The sequence below is a fragment of the Pelodiscus sinensis genome, chromosome 6 (genome assembly GCF_052426305.1).
Source record: "Pelodiscus sinensis isolate ZL-2025 chromosome 6, ASM5242630v1, whole genome shotgun sequence".
NCBI classification, from domain to species: domain Eukaryota; kingdom Metazoa; phylum Chordata; order Testudines; family Trionychidae; genus Pelodiscus; species Pelodiscus sinensis.
Window position 1 is genome coordinate 28,409,264 of NC_143057.1, and position 21,403 is coordinate 28,430,666.

At 41.0% G+C, this 21,403-nt stretch overlaps 1 protein-coding gene across 4 annotated transcripts in view; it reads right to left on the reverse strand.

Annotated features, from left to right (window-relative positions):
• Positions 1 to 1,289: 1,289 nt before the first annotated feature.
• The window catches only part of KDM4C (lysine demethylase 4C), a 397,703-nt gene continuing 377,589 nt past the window's right edge, over positions 1,290 to 21,403 (reverse strand). For 3 of the 4 annotated variants that reach the window (XM_075931603.2, XM_075931602.2, XM_075931604.2), the window contains 3 exons: positions 19,537 to 19,656; positions 10,234 to 10,326; positions 1,290 to 7,341 (listed from right to left, as the gene is read on the reverse strand). In XM_075931603.2, the coding sequence (XP_075787718.2) occupies positions 7,165 to 7,341; positions 10,234 to 10,326; positions 19,537 to 19,656 (390 nt within the window). In that variant the 3' untranslated portion in view covers positions 1,290 to 7,164. Of the gene's footprint in view, positions 7,342 to 7,366; positions 10,049 to 10,233; positions 10,327 to 19,536; positions 19,657 to 21,403 lie in introns of those variants that run through there. The other variant, XM_075931605.2, reaches the window with a different exon arrangement.

Genomic DNA, 21,403 nt, shown 5'->3' on the forward strand with positions numbered 1-21,403 from the left:
TCAATGTGACAGCTGAAGCTCATCTTTGGTTTGTCACAGATACTACAGCATATAGAACAGTGCCAAGATAAGACTGTCCTCAGCTATCTGCACTACCTGGACAGTCATAGGTTATGCACAAATGAGGACAGAGACAGACAGACACAGAGATAAAGGGATCCTAGGAAAGAAATTATACTGGCTAACGGAGCCGTACGGAAAGTATAAAGCATAAAATCTTGATAAAAAGAGATGTTCCAAAGTGCAAAATAGTTTTTCTGCTACAGGGAATACCACATAATTCGCTAGAGAAAATGGATTACATGCTTTGACAACAGCGAGGGCATGTCAGAGAATGTTCTCATAGCAGAACTAAACCATAATTGCCATGTTATTACAACTTCCGCTGGGCCAAAAGCCCTGGTTTTTACTCAGCCTGAGTGCTCATTGATGCTAAGCTGAGTTTTGAACTCAGGGAGTTGGGCTCCAATCCTGCACTTGAAATAACGGGAGCAGCTAGCTGAGTACAGAATGTGATATCTCATTGTCTGGCAGCCCTGCATCCCATCCTGCATGTGGCCTGCTGTATCAGGTGAGTGAGTGCCTACGCTTATTTCTCCTGCGGAGCTGGAGAGCTTTTTCTGCCCCACAGCTATCTTCAGCACCTGAATATACATGAGTGTGTCTGGGAGAGCACAAGCATGGAAGAGAGATATTCAGGCACATGGAGAATTGTGCAGTGTAGACCAAGTGATTGAACTTCTATGTTGATGTAGCCCATAAGGAAGCTCTGTGCCTCCTTCCAGGACATGTGATGCTATGGGATGGGTCCACAAAAGAGATCCACCCATTTCAATTAAAAGAAAAAAATAGTGGTGTCAGTTAGTTATTATAAAGCGCTGTGAATCTCATGGGTTTGTACACCAACACGATCCTTCTCCAGGGGCCTGAGTGGCCAGTGTCCTTTCCTTTTAAGCTCATCAACAAACTAATAGCTCTGGGGATGTGGTTCTCAACTGGTGGTCCATGGTGACTTTTTCGTTGGTCCTCAGGAACATAGTCCAAAGTCACATGACGTGGGCAAGCACCAAACATCTGTTAGTAAGAAATAAGTTTCAAACCAAAATGTTCGTCGTCTGCTCTTTTTTATCATGTCTCAAAAAGGAGGTGGTGCACAAAAAATTTTTGATTGGCCTGGTGGTTGGACTGAAACAAGTTGAGAACCACTGCCTGGGGGCTTGCAACCAACCTACTCTAGTTAGTCTTAGTGGCTTTCCATGAGTTTAAAAGTTAACAACAGCCATTTGTTCCCTTCTATCTCTGTCTTAGCAGTTCATATAAGAGACATTTGGCAATGAGCTAAGGTGATTTATGAACATTTCAGGGCATTTCAGAAAGGTAATTTATGAATATTTTTCTATATATGCCCTTAGGTAATGGGAAATAACAGACATCAAGGCTCTGTTTAATGATGTAGAATCCTCCCAGATAATTCTGGCTGGAGCCTTGTCCCATGACACAGATGATGGCAGCCTTAGTTCACCGCATGATATCAGCACTCACAAGAGACAGCCACTGGAAGTGTTGCACTCCTGCTCCATTTGAAGTATTGTGTTTCCCAAAGAATCTTCCAGCTAATGCTCTCCTATGTCTTCTGGCCTAGTGTCTAGATATATCACTGCCAAGTAATATTTCTTGCCCCCTGAGAAAGTTGCTGATTTCACTCTCAGGGTTCCCCGGAGTGGTGGGACAGGGTTAGGGGCTTAATTAAAGACTGGGGGTAATGTGGGTTTTCTACCTTTTGAGTACTTTACAACTTTAATGTTCTTTTAACATAGTTGGGTGAGGGAGGCAACTGGGGGAGGAATAATTTCCTACTTTTTAAAAAAGGCAAATTGGTAACAAAGACTGTTATAGGGAACCATACTGCTCCACCTCACAGGCCTCTGCCACTTGAGCTATGAGAGTGACAGTAGTCTTTATCCTTCAGGGGAACCAGACACCAGAGTGCAATAAGAGAATTCACCAGAGGGTTTCTCAGCTGTTATAGCAAAGGAATATTGAGATTCAGGAATCCTGGATTCAGTACCAGAATCTGCAGGGAAGTATGGTCTTGTAGTTACAGAGCTAGCTCCCATTAGTCACCTCAGCTCCTGCTCCCCTCCACATGGCCCCTGGTTCTACCTCTGATTCTCTTCTGCTCCTCACAGCTTTGCATTCAAGGCTGATTGGATTTCCTTTTCCATGCCACCTGGGCTCCAGCAGAGTGGGGACTGAGAATACAGATGAGACAGCCTTCTTGTTGTTAGTTCCAGTGCTCGGTGCAACTGTTGAGAAAGTCCTGTTCAGCTCTTGCAGCCCTGGCATGATGCATGCCCAATCACTCTGTTGGGATGCGTATGTGTAGTCCCATTGACAAACAGCTGTGCAAGGAAGGCGCACGATCCATGCAGGTGGAATCTTCTGAGACTCGAGCTGCCAGCCACTAACATTTCATCTGATCATGTCTGAATTGTAGTTTTTCATAGGTTTATAACCTAGAAATTCTGGGCAGATTTTTATGGGGACAACATGGCATGTCCTCATGGCAATCCTCACCTCCCTGCTCTTTGGAAGCACAGGTACTCTAGAGCCTCTCAATTAAATGGTGGCAAGATTGTAACATGGACAAAGCCATGTGTTTCCCCCCTAATTCTGACCTTGGAAAAGATTGAACTATTTTAGGTTAAATGTTACAAAAATATATGCCTACGGCAAACCTGCAGCATAGAAATTTGGGAAAAAGCTAAACTAAAAATAGTATTTCATAATGAAAATTGCTGACAATCATAACTGTAAGTAGCCATCATTTCCACCTATAACTATGTAGGGAATCCTTGAAAGTATAAGTGTGGAGTTTCATCAGTCTGAATTTGGGAGGGATCGCTTTACATATAAATGGCAAAGCCATAACTGAGTTGCTGTATGCATATCATCCCATATAAGTGCCAATAAAATCTTTAAACCACCTCTTCTCATCACATATTCTGTATGTCACTGAAACCCTTTTTTAAGGTATTTAAAATAGATCCCAGGGAGATTGATAAATAATGTTCAAAGGTGCATTATAAATGTGTTTATCTGGTCACATGACTCTGCACTTCTTCATACAACTGTCATTTTTCCCTCTGTATGTGTGAGAGAGAAATTACACACACATTTATGACTGTGCTTTCTATTAAAAGAAAGCCAGCATGAGAATGGAACACAACAGCTGTTTAACTAAACACAGCAGCACCACTTTATAGTGTAGGGCAGGAAGAATATTACATTTATTGGCATTCCAAAGGGAATTATCATATGTGCTTTCATACCATTTCTAATTTAAAAGCTGTGCTAGAACCATTAAGGAAGGCTAGACTAATCAATCAGAACTATTGCAGAAAATTTGGTGCCAGGCCAGCTGATCATTCAAGCAATATTTGGCTTATCAGTGTGTGTAGTCCCCCCGTCCCCACCCACTTTTTCTTCCGTGGAGCGTGTAATAGCACATGAAATCAGGAGGGAAGCATTTATGAAAATATGTACAGAATTTGTCCCATTATGTTTTAAAATATTGTTTATAAATTCATATCAGGTAATTGTATTAACTTTTCTATTTTTTAGAATACAAGATAGGAATTACATACAAGCTTCAAAATACGAATACCTTCAAGGGCCTCCGGAGTGCTGTAGCACAGTAGGGTACTGTATATCATATTGTTCCTGAAGAGCATCAGTTGAATTGCCCTATCATGATGATATAATGCAAATTGCATAGAACAGAAGCCATCTAAAATTAACAAATGAAACATTTAATTTGATCATGCCTTGAGTATAATGGTTGGGGGGGGTGGAAGGGAGAATCACCATCTTGCTATTAAAACATTTTCTTTTGTAAATCTGTGTGAATTCAAGAACAGCACATTTCCCTGTTATTCATGAGATGGATGTGAACATAATCATGAGTCAAAGCACCGTGTTTTCATCACTGTCTGTCAAAACGCTGCTGCTGATGTAAATATATACCCCATACCCAGGACTCAGGATTCTTGAACATGTGATGCAATTGTTCTATAGCTCACCTAACAGAGAATAAAAAGGAAGTGGGGTCTAATGTTTAAAACAGAGGACGGGGTACCTCAATTCTTAGACTGCATAGCTCTACCATTGGTATAACACAGGGAAGACAATCAACTTTACTCAGTTTACCTTTCTTTAATACTAACCTACTGAATCTCTTAACTGCCTTGAGGCTACTTTAGCTTGCAAAGTGCTTTGAGAACCTCAGATGGGTGGCACCATATTTTCATCATGATCATCATCATCCTGTACATTCATATAGGACTTTCCATTTGAGGATCATAAATGAATCTCTCAAAACCCTGAGATAATTATGATTGCAATTTTACAAATGGGGAAACAGACAAACCGATACCAACATTTTCAAATTTGGAAGCCAAAAGACAGCAACTAAATCCAGATTTAGGATCCTAAATAATAAAGATCTGCTGTTCAGAGGTGCTGAGGGCCTTGACCAGCGTCACACAATAACTAGAGCCTATATCTCCTGACTCCCAGGCAACTGTTTTTAACACAAGTCCAAACTTCCTCCCTATCTGTGCAAAACGGTCCCATTATTATTATGCTGAAATGTTGCCAAAATTCCCAAACTACATTATTTTCATTGCAGAATCTACAAACTATCCATTATTGCATACTGAGGAAGTTCCTGGATTTCCAGGTTATCATCATACTATTCTGTCTTTAAAGTTGCAATGTTGATTTATACTTTCTGAAATTAAGGTATTTACATTTCAGTGCACTTACTTGAAAGCAAAAACAAGGAGGACCCGATATTTTACACTGTTCATTTTCATAAGACTTCCCAGACTTTACAAATTTGTTGCAATCCCAATGAACAATGAAGAAGAAAGAGGCAAATGATGTTTTTTTTAAATAATAATCCTTAACTCCTGCAGATCAGTTTTAATCTGCAGAGCTCCTTTACACAGGAAGTGTAAAGTGTACATCCTGACTCCCATTTTACAGAGGTTGGGGAAATTGCGCCAAGAAACACAATATGTTAATGCAGACCTAGGCACAGAACCACCTGTGATTCCTATTCACCCACCCTACTCTTTTCTAGTAGCTGTAATTTTGCAATGTACTTGCGCATTTTAGGATTTTATTGTCTCATGAAACTGCACAAAGGCTTATATAATTAGAGGATAAGCATGATTTTATGACCAGCCTGTACATAACTAAATGGCTTGTCATATGAATTTAGCTCTTGACAAGCTGAATACAAGCCTGCTCTGTAGGGCAAATGAGACCTACATACCAGTAGTTCTGCTTTTCCTTCAGATCTGCCAAAAAGAGCTCTGACGTTGTGAAATATGCCAGGCTGCACTCTCCAACCTCAAGAGAAAGCATTCTCAATTAGAAATACATTATGATTGTCACAGCTAAGCAACTTCTTAGAGACTAAAGGGATTTGTAGTGATTTCCTGGTATAAAAAATGCAGTCAATGTAACACAAAGAAATTAAAATTCCAATTGAGGTGTCATGCAGTAAGCGAAAAGATTTAGCTGTCCAGTCATATAAACTAAGAATAACCTTGCAAAGGATAAAGTGAAATTAAGGTCTATGGCTCCTCAATAGCAAGAAGCATGTCTGTCACAAAAAGTGTTTTTCCAGGCCCATGTACCCAGTTATAAGAACATTTGTAAGCAGCACAATGAAAAACAGCAGTACTCAAGATTAAATTGGGTTCTGAGAGTTTTCTTCCTGCGGCAGCCAGTCAGAAATCCTGCTAATGGGCAACTTACACATAACAGATTATGTCATTTTGATAATGCTTCCTTTTGGCTTCACACATGCCAGTGTTTCTGGCAAATAGCAGAAAACCTGAATGCATTTCCAGCCTGTCTCTACAACCTCCGATCAGATCAACATCACTAAATAGAAGGGAAAATAAAAAGATACGAGACCACGATCCAGTGTTTAATCAGACATTGCACCAGCACTGAGCCTTGTGTAGCTATAAGTCTGTTCTGTTCATGAATCTACATAGGTATTGCCAGTGATTTGTTTCATTCACACAGACATATAGCTGGTTAGCTACATCATCAGACGCCAAAACTAGTAAGCAAAAAGGTATTATTTATTTTTAAACACTAATACATTTGCCAACTAATTTTGAAAAAAGGAAGACCATATTATATTAGTTCAAAACTATCCTGTTAAGCATATATATTTAAACTCTAATTTTACAAACACATAATGAAATAATTTTTATTTTACAAATAGCTATTTTAACAAGTATTATGAAAAAACATGTTTTAAAAATAATAGCCAAAATCTCCCTCTTTAAATATACAACCCTCCCCCCTTGCTAGTCTGAAGATTTCTTCCTTAGAAGCCAAAAAATATCTGAGTCACACTGAGTCCTCATCAAACCCTACTGAGAGCAGTAGTGATATAAAAAGGTAAAAGCACTGTACAAAGTATGCAAGTACAGCATTTGTAGATCTACTGTACATGCTTACAATTTGTTTTTAAAATGTTTTATAAAAACACCCATTTTAAAATAAAAAAAATTGAATGTCCTTCCCTGGCTATGGAAAATATACATGCCATTGTAATCCTATCTTGTTGCTAAAACTTCCGATTTTCCAAGTGGTGGGGCAGATATTGTGGTGAGAACATTTATCATCTTTATTGTATGCCACATATTAAGATTTTGCTAGGAGCAGATGCTTCTCTCACAGAAGTCAATCGGAATGTTACTGCTGACTTAAACGGAAGCGGGACTGTATTCCAAGTTTTCTTTGGCATGTCATTTTGCAGCGCCTCAATCTCAGTTCAGTTTCCTCCATTCCATGACGCAAAATTAATATACAGCCTTTAATACAGTACCAAGAAAAACCAAATCTGGAGCAATTTGAAATAAACACGGATAATTTTAGGGGATTGGTTTAAATGTTTACTGGTAAATTCACTGGAACAAACTCAGAGTATTTGTTTCAGCCAAAAGTGATTTAATGTAATGAAGGGATACAATCGTCAATCCAAGCACCAGTCTAACTCTGTATGCTTTCCACCAAAATTTAATCTGTTTACTTCCCTGTAGTGTGTGTGGGTTTATTCCTTTGTTGCTTCCTTTATAGTCCCTTATGGCATTTCTTCTGGAATGAGCTTTTCAAAAAGGTGCGGTACCCAGGGTCATCCACATATTCATTCTTAAACCGGGAACTCAATACTCTCTGTCTCTTCTTTTCTCCCTGGATAATATCTGCTCCATAAAATGTGTCTTCAAACCTCATGTTGGAGGCTGTAGACTAAAAACAGACATTAATTACCTCTTCAGTTACACAGAGGATATCACATTCTGACTCTCTCCAGGGCAGGCAGATGAAAGCACATGTACCTTTGGTTTAGACAACCGCAGACTAACTCAGAGAATTTTACCATTATGAAGCCATCAGTGCTTCAGAACATGCAGCTTTATGATAGCATTTCTAGGAAAATCCATCCATGTTAAATAAATGTTGTACTTATTTTTAAACTCATTTCATATTGTTTAGTTCCATGTATTTCTGGTGTTTCTTAAAATTCATTTGTCTGACTCTAGTTATTGGGTTTCGTTGTGTCAAAAGATCACAGAATCACAGAAATGAGAGATGGGAAAGATAATATTGGATTCAGTTCACCCCCTGCCATTGCAACGCCCACAGTAATGTATATTATCTAGCATTTTATCTAATCTCATTTTAAATGTAAGGGATTGCATGATGCAGACTATTAAAAAGGTGCTCTATACAACTGCATGATTTACGTGGCGAGGGAGTCATGAGTTCTGCTGGTGCTCAAAAATATATTTTAAAAAAGAGAAAAAACTGAAACAAAACTGAAACAATGAGATGGCAAGCAGCTAGCTATTGAAAAAACTGTGAAAGTGACAAATAATAGGAATTTTAGGGCCCACTGGCACTGCTGAAGCCGGGTAGCAAGATTCCTATGGATGTCAACGGCATGGGATCAAACCCTTAACATGGAGAGATAGTGCAGGTCCCTAGCTGTTTAAAAGAAAAGATGGAGCCAGCAGGACTAACCATGAGACTAGTCCTGCAAAGAGCTGAGCTCGAGGGTACTCAGATGAGTTCTGACTGAATTCTACTGATTTGTACAACAAAGATGCACTCAGCACCTTGAGGACTGGGTGGCATGTTTGTGAACTCCAAGATAATAACAGGGAAACCGTGTCAAGCTTTCCAACGAAGGGAGAACTGCACTTCTCATCAATAGCAAACACTTTATTACTGAAATCTGTTGTATTTAGTAGTTTACATTTCATGTTTTTAAAACAATACTTCATTCTACTAAAAAGTTAATGATATCACACGCAAAAGTAAAATATTGATCTATAAAAATGCCACTATTTTAAAAGAACAGCAAAAACCAGTCAAATCTACATTATTGTTCTTGGTCAAATGCAACAAACAAACCAGATTTACAGTGCCTCTAGTGAATTCTAAACTCCTGTTACATATACTCTATAAACAAGAAAAAAATGGGCCCTTTTCTGAATATAATGAAAACAACTAATTTTACTCACTCAGGTGACTTGTTGATTATTTTTTTCCAGAACCATCTATCTTAACCTTTAAGGCACTGAAGGATGACTGTACTCATCTGAAGTAAAAATTGGCACTGTGGTTTGGAAGTCTAGAATATCTGACTTCTGAATGTCCCTGCTCCACCCCATTCTTATTGCCTTTCTTGCTCCCCACTTGCTCTCCTGGGTGAAACAAGCCATCTTCCAGGGAAACCATTCCTCAGCCAAGAGACAAACTCGTCCACTCATCCTTCTCTGCCTTGTCCCAGCTACCAGTCCCACCCTCTCCTCATACATGATGGATGTCACTTCTTACTCCAGCCACACCTTCCAGCATGTGCCACACGCATGCTTCACACTTCAGCTGAGAACTGGCAACTCAGAGAAGCAGCTCATGTCAGGTGGACATGCTGAGGAAGTAGTGGAGGAGGTCAAGATTTCCTTTGCCAAAGAGTCCTGACCTGCCTCCACCTTCCAGCAGCAAGAAAGCCTTCCTCAGCCACATTCTAGAGCTCTCAGTCTGGCTACCCCACTCTCACTTAAACAGACGTTCCCCAGGTGATCCACGCCCCTCATCCTCTGGGAATCATCTACTTTCCAGATGGTTCATCTCATACAACAGATGTAAGAATAGAGACAGTCTGTACAAGTGCACATCTTTATAAACACAGGCTGCTGCTATTCTTGTTTACAGATATGTTCACATTATCTTTACATACAATATGGATATTTTATTCATTAGCTGTTGAATTTAAATATTATGATCAGACTTTTTAGTCTGTATGCTTCTGTTTTATATGTTAAAAATGACTAATAGTTAACTAGCAGTGTATGATTTTCAGTGGATTGCTGAGAAACAGAGCAGAGTGTGTTCCATGCAAATGAGAGGAAGAACATGGAGTCTCTGAGACTATTTGGTAGACTAAGTAACTGATATTGGACTGTACAACATTTAGAATCCATGCTAAATTTAGGTTTCTCTCTCCTTCAATACCTGTGTGTTGGAATGCAGCACTTCCTAGTTTTAAAGGAGTTATGTTCCTTATGGCGCTATGTTAATTTTATCTATGGTACTTTTTTTGAATAACTGATTGCTGCATACCAGCTGGAATTTATGCAGGAGCTGGGAAAGTATTTGAGAGCTTTGAGCCTAATTAAAAATCCACTGTGGCCAATGGGAGTCTTGCCATTGACTTTAATGGATTTTGGATCAATTCTTCGTTGTATTTTGTTAAACTTTGTGTTTTAGAATTATGAAGCTTTGAGACCTTGAAAAATATACATAAATATTGCATATATTTGATAAGGGTATGGAAAGAACTGTTCATCTGTCAAACCGTGATGTTTTCTTAATTCTTCATGCTCTGACAGATGTTCTACCAAGATGTCTCTGCCAGCAGTCAAGATGTATGTTTGATGACAGTTTTTGGCTGTATTGAAAGAACAGTAAATCAGTCTCACTGGCCAGTGCACATTTTTGCTATTTATATGGATAGCCACACTAGCACAGACTCTTCACAAAAATCCTTCTGTTAATTCTGAATAAAGTCACAGTTTTGTCTAACATCCTTTAGAGCAAATTAACATTTGAAAACTTTTATTTCTAAATACTTACATAACGGGCTTTCACTCGTTTAGGCAGCTCTTCATCTAATGTGTAGATCTCTTCCCTCTTCATTGCGATCTGAGAACCATCTTCAAATTCAACCTAATTGGACACATGGGAATTTTAGAAAAATATAAACTCGCTGTTTGCAATCCTTGGGAACTCTCCAACAACCGATTATCTACAGAGATGTGAAGAGTTTGAGTTATCTATTATTTTTTATTTCTAGGAAGGAAAATAAAGAAACACCACAAACAGTTAAGAGTTATAGCTATTCTTCAGAATATAATCATCTGTTAGGCTATGTCTGCACTTGTACATTTCCCTGGGTACTATTCCATACACTTGTCCATATACCCCATACGCCAGCTGAGTGCTCAGATAACACTGTCATGAGTATGTATTGTGTAAATATACCCCACGGCCACCCTGTCCACTTTGGTACATGACGATGGTACTGCCATTTCAGTGGTAACACCACAGAGTCCTGTGGGTCACAGAAGACACACTAAGAACTGCTTTGTTTGTGCTGCTAGCACGGTATGCCACATTTGGTGATGACAGCTCTCCATTCCCCCTTCTGACTAACTGCGCTGAAGAAATGGAAGTGAGTCCATGATGATGCCATTCTGCTCCTGCAGCAAATATTCTTGTGGTCAAATGCTGGATTCCAAGTGGAATGGGTCCAGAAACATTTGAGACACTGAAAAAGGCTGACAGAGGTCGAATGAACATGCACTGGAGTTTCAAGGAAAAGATGTGTTGAATGCTAGAATCACCATTGCATGGTAATGAGTGGACTGCTATTTCTGGTGCTGGAGGACTAGCACAGTATGGTAGAACCATATCATTTTGGAAACATGGAATGATGACCAGTGGCTGCAGAAAGCAGACCTTCATAGAGCTGTGCAAGCAAATAGCACCCATCCTTTAGCACCAGGTCATTCATTCTCAGAAACCCAACGCAGAGCAGAAGCAGGTGTTATTGCCCTTCAGAAGCTGCCATCTGACAACTCACACATTCCTTCTTCACAGTGTTTTCTGTCACCTTTGCTCACAGCACTAATCAGGTGCTACGCATGAGCACTTCTGTGTTGCAACTGGTGACTATTTGGTGAAGCTGAGAGAAGAAGGGACTGTAAAAGCACAGTTCGGGGGCAGGTATCTCTGCTGCTAATTTACTTTGGTTTACTCTGCCTGTATTGTCATTTGAAGTCTTTAACAAAGCCATAAAGACATTCAGTTGATTTCTTTTCTGCTTTTCATAAGGTGCCTTCAACAGCAACAATTACTTTACAGTTTAGTTCACTGTAATGGATTATTAAAATGTGTCCTTTTACGTTTTTTAGTAATTTTTTAAAATGGGAATTCCATCAAGTGTATTTTTTTCTTCATACCTATACATTTTATCATTCATTATGTTTTAACAAAAAAGGCTATTATAGTCATTTTGGTTTCCAATAACATTCTCTACTAGTTTTTAAAAGTTAAGCATTGATTTAGCTGTGCCAGAATAGAGCACTACTCCAAATTTCTCCATTTTATCTTTTTTTTTTTCTTGCACAGTCTTTTGAAAAGCAATCCTACTCCAGGTTCATCCTATTTTTCTGGTTCTTTTTGACTCAGTCTCTCTCAACATTTGCTCAGTTCTGTCAGTTTCTAGGACTGTACTTCATTGGTTATTCTGTCTCTTTTCTGTTGGGTTTGATGAGAAGCAATCCAATAGCAGCCACACTGAAACCCTTACGTTGCTTTAAGTTATGATAAGAGGAAGCTGTATACCAAATTTGGTGATCCAGGGTGAGGAGGAGTTAGAACTCCAAAGACCATCCCCAGCCTCCAGTGCCTCCTCTTCCCCTGCCTGGCTGCAAGGCTGAAATGGCAGGGTCGGTTTGCAGGGCCCCTCTCGCCCGTCTGGCACTGTTTGGGGGAGGGGGACCAACTGGCAGGGCCAGTCATCAGCCATGTGGAGCCCTGTTGCTAGCTAGACACTCTTCTGTTGGTGCAGCTGTCCCTAGTGGTCACTCTGCAGGATCACTCTCCTCCAATCAGCCCCTTCCCTTTCTATGTTACAGAAAACAGTTCCATTCCAGGCATTACACATTTTCCTGGCACAACCAAACCCTGACCTTACTTTAAGTTAGGATAAGAGGAAGCCACATACCAAATTTGGTGATCCTAATTCTTACCATTTAGTTCTTTAACTACCAGACTTGCAGACAGACAGACAGACTCTCAGACTGATAGAAGTACTTCAAATATATATATAGACAACTCTGGGGGGAGGCTAGTCCACAGTCCTCCCCTTCTGTCCCAGGCCCTGCCCTTCTGGGTGTGGGGGTATGGAGTTGGCCCATGATCAGTCCCAAACTTCTTTAAGTGGCCGCTGTGCAAAAATTATTACACAACCCTGGTGTATATTATGGTTGCAAACACAGACATAGCTTTAGATTAACATGCAAAAGGACTACACCACCAACAATGAAATTTGTATATAAAAATGTACATGTATTTGATAAGGAACGCTAAACAACATCGCTTTATTGCATAGTAAGCTGTCATTATGTTGTTTACATTTGCTTCTAATTTTCCAAATGGTAAAAATTAATTCCACCATGTCATGCTTCAAGGCTGTGGAAGACCACATCAAAAAGAAAGAAGGTATGAGTGACACTAAGGGAAATTCCAGCTAACAGAATTATACTGAATCTGATGGAATTTCTTTAAAATGCTCTGTTCAGAAGATGAAAAGCTTTATCATGCTTAGGTTTAGATTTAATCCAACAAGAACCCTTTTAGCAGAAAATGAGAAAAGAAATGTAGCTAGGTGTAGGGAATGCTAAAATACTCAGTCTTCAAACCATTTATGCTTTGTGAAAAGCTTATATTCCCCACCACCACTATCCATCCCTGGAATCCTTCACCTATAAGGGATGAATGTCTGCTACTATCTACGATTGTATTTTGAGTTCCTTTAAAAACTTTAATTTAAAACTCATTTTCAGAAAACTTACAAAGGGCCCAATCCTGTAAGCTCCTGTGGCATCAATGGAACAACCTGAGTAGTAGCTATATGTAGGGGTAAGTGTAGCAGGATTAGGCATAAACTATCTGAAAATACACAGTGAAGTGCACATACTTCTAAAAGAACCTTGACAAAGCACAACACTAAAACAACGCACATACAAAAACATAGGGTTTGCTGTTTCAAATTAACATGTTGCCCTGTAGTTTTCCAATCAATGCATTTAAAAAAACTGAATCTGTCAGATTAATTGCTCACAGCTGAAAAGCTTTCAGGGATGGTCCGGGTGTACATATAGTAACAGCCAAAAGGCAGAGTCGTGAAACATTAAAATTCTTAGAACAAGTAAGTTTGATTCCATCATATGACCGTGGCCATATCCTGGTATGCCACTTACCTGCACAAAGAACAGGTCAGAGGACTGGGTCTAAAGATCAAATAATCATAGAACTGGGAGAGGCCATCTAGTCTAGTCCCTTGCACCCATGGCAGGACCAAGTAGTATCTAGATCATACCTGACAGGTGTTTGTTCTGAAACTATCTCCAATGATGGAGATTCCACAACCTCTCCAGGCAATTGATTTCAGGTTAAACACCCTGATAGGAAGTTTTTCCTAATGTCCAACAAAAGACTCCCTTGCTTCAATTTAAGCCCATTGCTTCTTGGCCTATCATCAGAGGTTACATAGAACATTTTTTCTTCCTCTCTTTGTACAGTCTATTTTCAGTCATTTCTTTTCCAAACTAAATAAACCCCATATTTCAGTCTTCCATCAGGTCATGTTTTCTAGAAATTTAATTTTTGTTGTTCCTCCAGTTGCTTTTTCCAGTTTCTCCATATCTCTCCTGAAATGTGGCACCCAGAACTGGACACAATACTCCAGCTGAGGCCCAATCAGTGCAGAGTTGAGTGGAAGAATTATTTCTGGTGTCTTACAATACTCCTAACATCCCAAAATGATGTTCATTTTTTTGTAGCAGTGTCACACTGTTGCTTCATATTTAGCTTGTGGTCGACTATGAAGCCCAGATCCTTTCTGCAGTACGCCTGTGAAACACAGTTCTCATTTTGTATGTGTGCAACTAATTATTCCTTTTTAAACTGAGTACTTTGCATTTGCCCTTATAGAATCTCATCCTATTTACTTCAGACCATTTCTCCAGTTTGTCCAGATCATTCTGAATTGTAATTAAATCTTCCAAAGCACTTGCAACTCCTCCCAGCTTAGGATCATGCAAAAACTTCATAAGGCTACATCTAGACTATATGCTTCTTGTGCTTCTTGCACAAGAAGCTTTTTTTTGGAAGAGAACTTCCGAAAAAACTTCTTGCAAAAGAGAGCATTCACACTGCAAAAATTCATCGAAAAAGCGATGCGCTTTTTTGAAAGATAGCGTCCAGATTGCTTGGACACTCTCTCGTATGTAAGCATATAAGTGATTGTTATGGGCAGAATGGCCACCAGGGTACGTGTGCTTTTTCCTCTTCCCACTTCTTCTGAAAAAACTCCCTCTTCCCCATCCACACATGCCTTTTTGCAAAAGAGCTCTTTCAAAAAAAGGCTTCTTCCTCATAGAATGAGGATTACCAATTGTGTAAAAAGCCCTCTGTTCTTTCAATTTACTATCAAAAGAATGCTCTTGCAATGAGGACATAACTCAAGTTGTGTCAGAAAAATGACCGTTTTTTTCGACAAAACTCTGTAGTCTAGACATAGCCTGGGTGTATTCTCTCTGCCTTTAACTACATCATTGACAAAGATATTGAACAGAAACTGCCCCGCTCAGTATGCCTTTCCAGCATGACTGTGAACCATTGATAACTACTCTCTGGGAAAGGTTTTCCAACCATTTTTCCAAAGCACCACTTCATAGAAGTTGCATCTTAGTTATATTTCCCTAGTTTGTTTATGAGATGGTCATGCAAGACAGTATCAAAAGCCTTACTAAAATCAAGATATACTGCATCTATCACTTATGGTGCGTCTACACTGCACCCTAAACTCAAAATAAGACACACAATTTACGCTATGCAAATTGCATATCTTATTTTGATTCTATTTTGAAATAGCTTATTTTGAAATTTGGCACATCTACACAGCGCCAAATTTCAATATAATGTGCTACTTCGAGCCATCCCTTATCCCTTGTGCAACGGTTTACTGGGATGGCGAAATAACGTGCCCGTTATAACGAAAAATATTTCAAAATAACAAGCGGTTTGTGTAGACGCAGGGTAGCTATTTCGGGATACCTCTGGTACCCTGAAATAGCCACGCTGTGTAGCTGTATCCCTACAATGCGTCTTTGCATTCCCTGATCCTATTGCTAACCTGTGCAGGAATGGTCTCTCTGCATGTTAGAGCAGACTGAAGCCTTCTTGAACTTAACCCATGCTGTAAATGGTGACAAAGAATAAAAAATATACCCAAGGATCAGTATGGTGCTGGGACATCACTATACTGTCTCCTACCTCTGTCCCCCCATGGTAATACTTCTTTTTCCAAGCCACAATGGTAGTAAAGAGGAGGGAGGTGAATGGTCTACATTCATTGTAGACACCAAAGAATCACCCTGGTGTTGGTGCGATCTTTCCTGGCTCTGTTAAACTGGCTTTAAGACCAGATTACATTGGTATCGCAGCACTGAGCAAACTTTCCGTGGACTACCAGTTGCTAATGGAAGTTCACCATTAATTACATAATTACTCATGTGGCCCTTGAGACACCTCACTCTTCTGGTGCTCCAGCCCCCACTGGGTGAAGGGAAAGGACAGGGAGGACTGAGGTTCAGGGCTTCCCATAAGCCAGATAAACTTTTCTGGGATTCCAGAAAAGGTGGATTTTGTGGGCCTCCTAAGGCTCTGGGGTGGGAACAAAAATGGGGGGTTTCAATGTGTGGGACAGGGCTACCAGCGAGTAGGATAGGGATGCAGGATCTGGGTGGAAGGTGGGGTGCAGGATGGGGTGAGGATGGTAGGGTCTGGAAGGGAGTTTGGCGGCAGAAGAGACTGTGGGGTGGGGACATGAGAGGGAGTCTGGGGGCAGGAGGAGGTTGGGGGTGTAACACAGAAAGGGTGATAATGCAGCCAAATAGGTAGAAGTGGGGAGTAAAGGAAAGTGCAGCTTCTGCAAAGTAAAATTGTATCTCTCCTCACATTTTCCCTCTGCTCCAGCCTCGCTCCCCTCAGCCCTATGATTCCCCCTCACCCCCAGCCTGATTCCTTGCATCATCCATGCCCCTCAGTGGAATCCCAGACCTCTCCATTGCCCCACGCCCCTCAGAGCTATCCCTGACACCTCCTATCCTGCCCCTGCATCCTCCTTCACACCCCCTCCTGTTCCCACATCCCAGTGCCCCCAGCACACTCACCGGCAGGGCAACAGCGCTGGGACTTGCAGCTTCCCAGGAGCAGCACTGAGGTGGGGGATGTGGGAGTTCTAGAGTTTCTTCCCTGCCCGGCCCTTTGCCTGCAGGCTGCAGCTCCGAGGCTGGGGAAGGCAGAGCCCAGGGCTGCCCCAGGCTGGTTCCAGCTCAGCTGGGCACAGCAAGGAGCTGGGGAAGGGGCTCCCTGCCCCTGCACACAGCCCACGGGGAGCAGCACAGCTCAGCCCAGGCTCCAGTGTGCCAGCCGCCCAGCCCCAGCTCTGAGGAGCAGGCCCATTCTGCCTGGGGAGTGCAGGGGGCAGATGAACCTGGACCTGCCCCAGCCAGGGGACATGGTGCCCTGCCTAGGCTGTGCCAGCTGGAACTGCAGTGGCCATGGAGAGGGGCTTCTCACCTGGCCCCAAATTGCTGTGTGAGAGGGGGCTGGAGTAGTCTTCTCTCCCCAGGCCAGTCTTCAAACTGAACCCCACATCCCCATCTCCATCCCAGAGCAGTGAATTAAATCAAGCATGTATATTTTAATTTGATTTTCCAAAAAGCAAAAATTAAGGACACACTAGGTACATCTTCTAGTTGTTCCTATAAAGAAACATACAAACAAACTGACCAAGGTGCAAAACATTTATGTGGCAGATTTGCACGGTTGCACTTAAAAATACCTGCTTGATTTTGCATGCATGCACAACTATGACTAGGATTCATGCAGGGTACGGGGGCTTGCAAATGTCCAGTGCGACACTGACATGGATGTTTGTGCACAGGCTCATGGTTCCTGCATGCATAGCTCCTGCTGCTCCCTGTGCAAATTCCACATGAATGCAAGAGAATTTTTACATGTGAATTCCTTTAACCGAGTAAAACAGATTTGAGACATTTTTATCACACCACATAACTTTGTTTCAGCACTTGCGCACCCCTTCACACAAACCCCTTTCTAAACTATCCTTTTGTGTTGAGAGATTTTCGTCTAGTTGGTAGAGGGCTTGGGTGGGATTCTGTACTGTGACTCAAAGAGGCGCAGCAGAGAATTCACAACATGTCAAGAAGAAGGGCAAAGCTGGCTTTAAACCAGGCTTTGTACCCTCTCGATCCTGGTCTGCTCTCTAGCCCGGCTTAGCTTAATTTAGACAGCTTAGGAAGAAGTTGCTCAATGGGCTGCTATTTCCCAGAATCTCTGCAATGCTTTATGCAGTGATCTGTCCCTCAAACACTCCTAATCACCTTGGTATGTCCCTCTGTGTCAGGGCTTTCTAGGGGGTCCTTGAAAGGCAGCCTTACGGCTGTTTTCATAGTTCCAGTGCCATTTCTCCCACAGCTAGGTACTGAAAGCCCCTTTACACTGTTCCTGTCCATTACCACTCTTTCACAGGTTCAGTTTTATGTTAATAGGTCTGGCAAGCTGGAAGGCATAAAAGGTCCAAAGTGGGGTTGAGGTTTTCAACCTGACTCTAATTCTCACTGACTTACTATATGATCCTCTCACTGCCTCAGTTTCTGCTCTTGTAGAAAAAGATGATAATACAGCCCATCTTACTTACCTCTCAGGTTTGTCATGAGCATAGGTCTTTTATAAAACACTTTGAAGATGATTAGAGATATAAAACAATCATCCATAAAGTTTTATACAGAATTTATATTCAAAGCATAATGCAGATATTAAATATAAAAGAGACAGTAAGGTCCAGAGCACAGCATAAGGGACCAGACATCTTGATGTTTGATTCCCACTACTTCCAGACTTGCAATGTGACCTAGCAAGTCACTTACCCTCTGTGCATGTCCACTTCCATAAAACAATTTGAGATTAGCAGATAGCAAAAGTTATATAAGTGAAAAGGAAATATTTTATATAACAAATAGCGATAGTCTTATTCTTTCAGAAGTGTTCATATGATTGATGTTGTTTTATTGTAGTTTCTACCATGTACTTGGGTACTCAATGCTGCTGACTGATTTTTCTCAGAGAAACGTCCTTTTGAAAACAATTATTCTGTCTCTGAAATCAGGACAGAGTTCTTTAGTCTTGTCCACGGTACTCAGTTTTCCTTTCTCGCTAAGTATATAACATTCTGTAATGTTATATATTCATTGTCATTTCATCCCTTTCTCTAAAACGTCTCTAGCTGATTAGACAAGCAACCAGTTTTATCATTAAATAATTACCAAACGATTATATATTTTAGAGCGTTTGTGTGTGTCTGTCTGTCCGCCAGTGACTCCATTTATATAACTCCTAAACAATAAGAGCTAGGAGCACCAAATTTGGTATGTAGCTTCCTCTTATCATAACTAAAAGCAAGGTTTGTGTGTGCCAGAACAATGAGATGCAACTGTTTCGCATCAGACTGAAAGAAAGGGGCTTGATAGCAGGGACAGTTATAGTCACGAATGACCACAGAGGGGCAGCAAGTCCCAGGAGCAGCCCCTTGCCAGCAGCACAGCCCCACAATCCTGGCCTGTCCTAGGGAGCACCTGCCAGCCACCACTTACGTGATCCTGGCAATGCCGGGTAAGTCTTCTAGTGCTTAATAAAAGCACATACCATGGAGAGATCAACACAATATCATACTGCAGTCTTGTTTTACAGGATGTGTTCCACTGAATAATCTGGAGTTCCTATATAAATACACACTCTCTTCCTCTGCAATTTTAAAGCTGCAGGATGCTTCATATCAATAATTAGCTACAGCAACAGCTCAGCAATTGCAAACGTTTGAGGACAACTCTATTTGATAAGCTAAAAGAATTACTGTTCAAAACTCAACACTGACCTCATACCCCTGCCTTCCAAAAAGTTAAAACTGTGGCATGGCCAGTCTGACTTTGGAGTGGAAAGAGACATGAAGACATTTGAAAGTACGTTTCTAACATGCACACAATAAGAAATATGGGTACTCACCTGGTACATGTGAGCTACATTTGTTCCCAGATATTTTGCTCCATACAGTTTTCCATCAGGCCACTTCACTTGCACCACTTCTCCCTCTGCAGGTGGACCCAGCTTCAGGCAGTCTCTGCTCTATTTACACAGAAGGGATTGTTTCTCAAGTCAGTGATTAAGCAATTAAATTTTGAAATTGCCAGTAAACTGCTTCTTACAACTTGATAATTAGAGGGGAGTTATCATCATGTGTGTTCCAAGCATTATAATCCTATTAATGGGCCAACAAAACACAATGTTTGTCTTTGTGAGAAGGAACTAGTGACCAAAGCAAAACTTCTAAGAGTTTGATGTCACAATGTCAAAGTCAAGTGTATGAATCCGATATTTATCAGTAACGGTACTACTTTCCCTCAATTTCATTTTTGTCATATACTGAATATGAGATCAATCAAAACACAGCTACATATTTGCCAGAAGTTCCTGGTGGTTGCTTTTTTACATATTTAAGCAATTTATATTTTGCTAACACCAATGCATTCCTTCTAGATGTTTGGAGTATACACATGACCGATCGAACTACAAATGTTGAGAGCATCAGCAGGTTCTTTGCTTGGCTGGTAGATATACACAAAAAGAATTTAAAGGTTTACTGGACGTGGCTCCTGGTATAACATATGCTGTCTTTGAACCACTCACTCTGTGGGATGCTCTGCCAGACCAGTATAGCCACAGAGCAGAGCACAACATTCCCTATGCACACCTCCACACTCAGAATTGTGTGAAGGACCAGAGAAGTGTCCTTATGTCAACTCTATGCTAGCTGAATAGGCAATTTGTGCATTTTTCCTGGGGATCATCTCTGCGTACTATCCACCCATGTAAAAGAGCCCATAGGTTCAAAATATAACTCAAGTGAGTGCACACATTTGTGTACACGTAAGCACCTGAAAGCGAGTGTCATAGGAACATCCCAATCTATACCGGCAACACATCAGTCACCACATGGTTCAGAATTAATTGCAGACCTAGAACTGAAATAGCAGGGCTGTTGCCAGATAGGATTGAGATATATTGTTGATTATTTGTAGCTTGCCTAGCAACTAGTTCTAAGTCTAGCAACTGCAGTAATGGTTGCGTTTTGTGCACACCAAATGTTTTTAATATACTTATTAATATTTTCACCACACATCTCACACTTCATTCTGCATTTACACTTGAGAGCGAACATACCCCACCAAAGGGATGAAAACAACACCAACAACAACTCATTTCGCTCTTGGTGGACTGTTACTTTATCGCCTATTGTTTACATCCATGAGCTATAAACGTATGTTGTTGCTAGCCGTATCTCCTAGCTCATAGAGAACCCAGAAGTTTGATTTAACCCCTGAGACCAAGGAAGTGCAAATTACATTCCACTGAGCTTGTTGAGGCAACTGTGCTTTGGCAAGCAGCTCTCCAGACAGGAAACTAGATGGCAATACAGCCACTGCCATCCCTCAGGGATTCTCCCATGGTGACAGTGTGGCATAGGAGCCTGGCTGGCACAGTCTGATGAGATATGCTGAAATATGTGCATTTTCTGACCCAGGCCCTCCTAGCTGGCTCTGCCCAATTTACAGGTTGTGCTTACTAGTTGCAGGCCTTCTACTATAGAGAGGGTAGTGGGCAATTTGCTGTGTTACACTACTCTGTCCTCAATCACACTGCGGATCTAAGACCTGGATTCCCGCAATGGAGTTGCTGTGGCTTCACATTTATTAAACTTCTTCCAAGATTCTTAAACTCATTAATAGCATGAACCATGCCTTAAAAGCTGCTCTCATGACTGCTTCTCCCATTTACAATGACACTGAAAACACCTGCTACACCATGCTTTTAT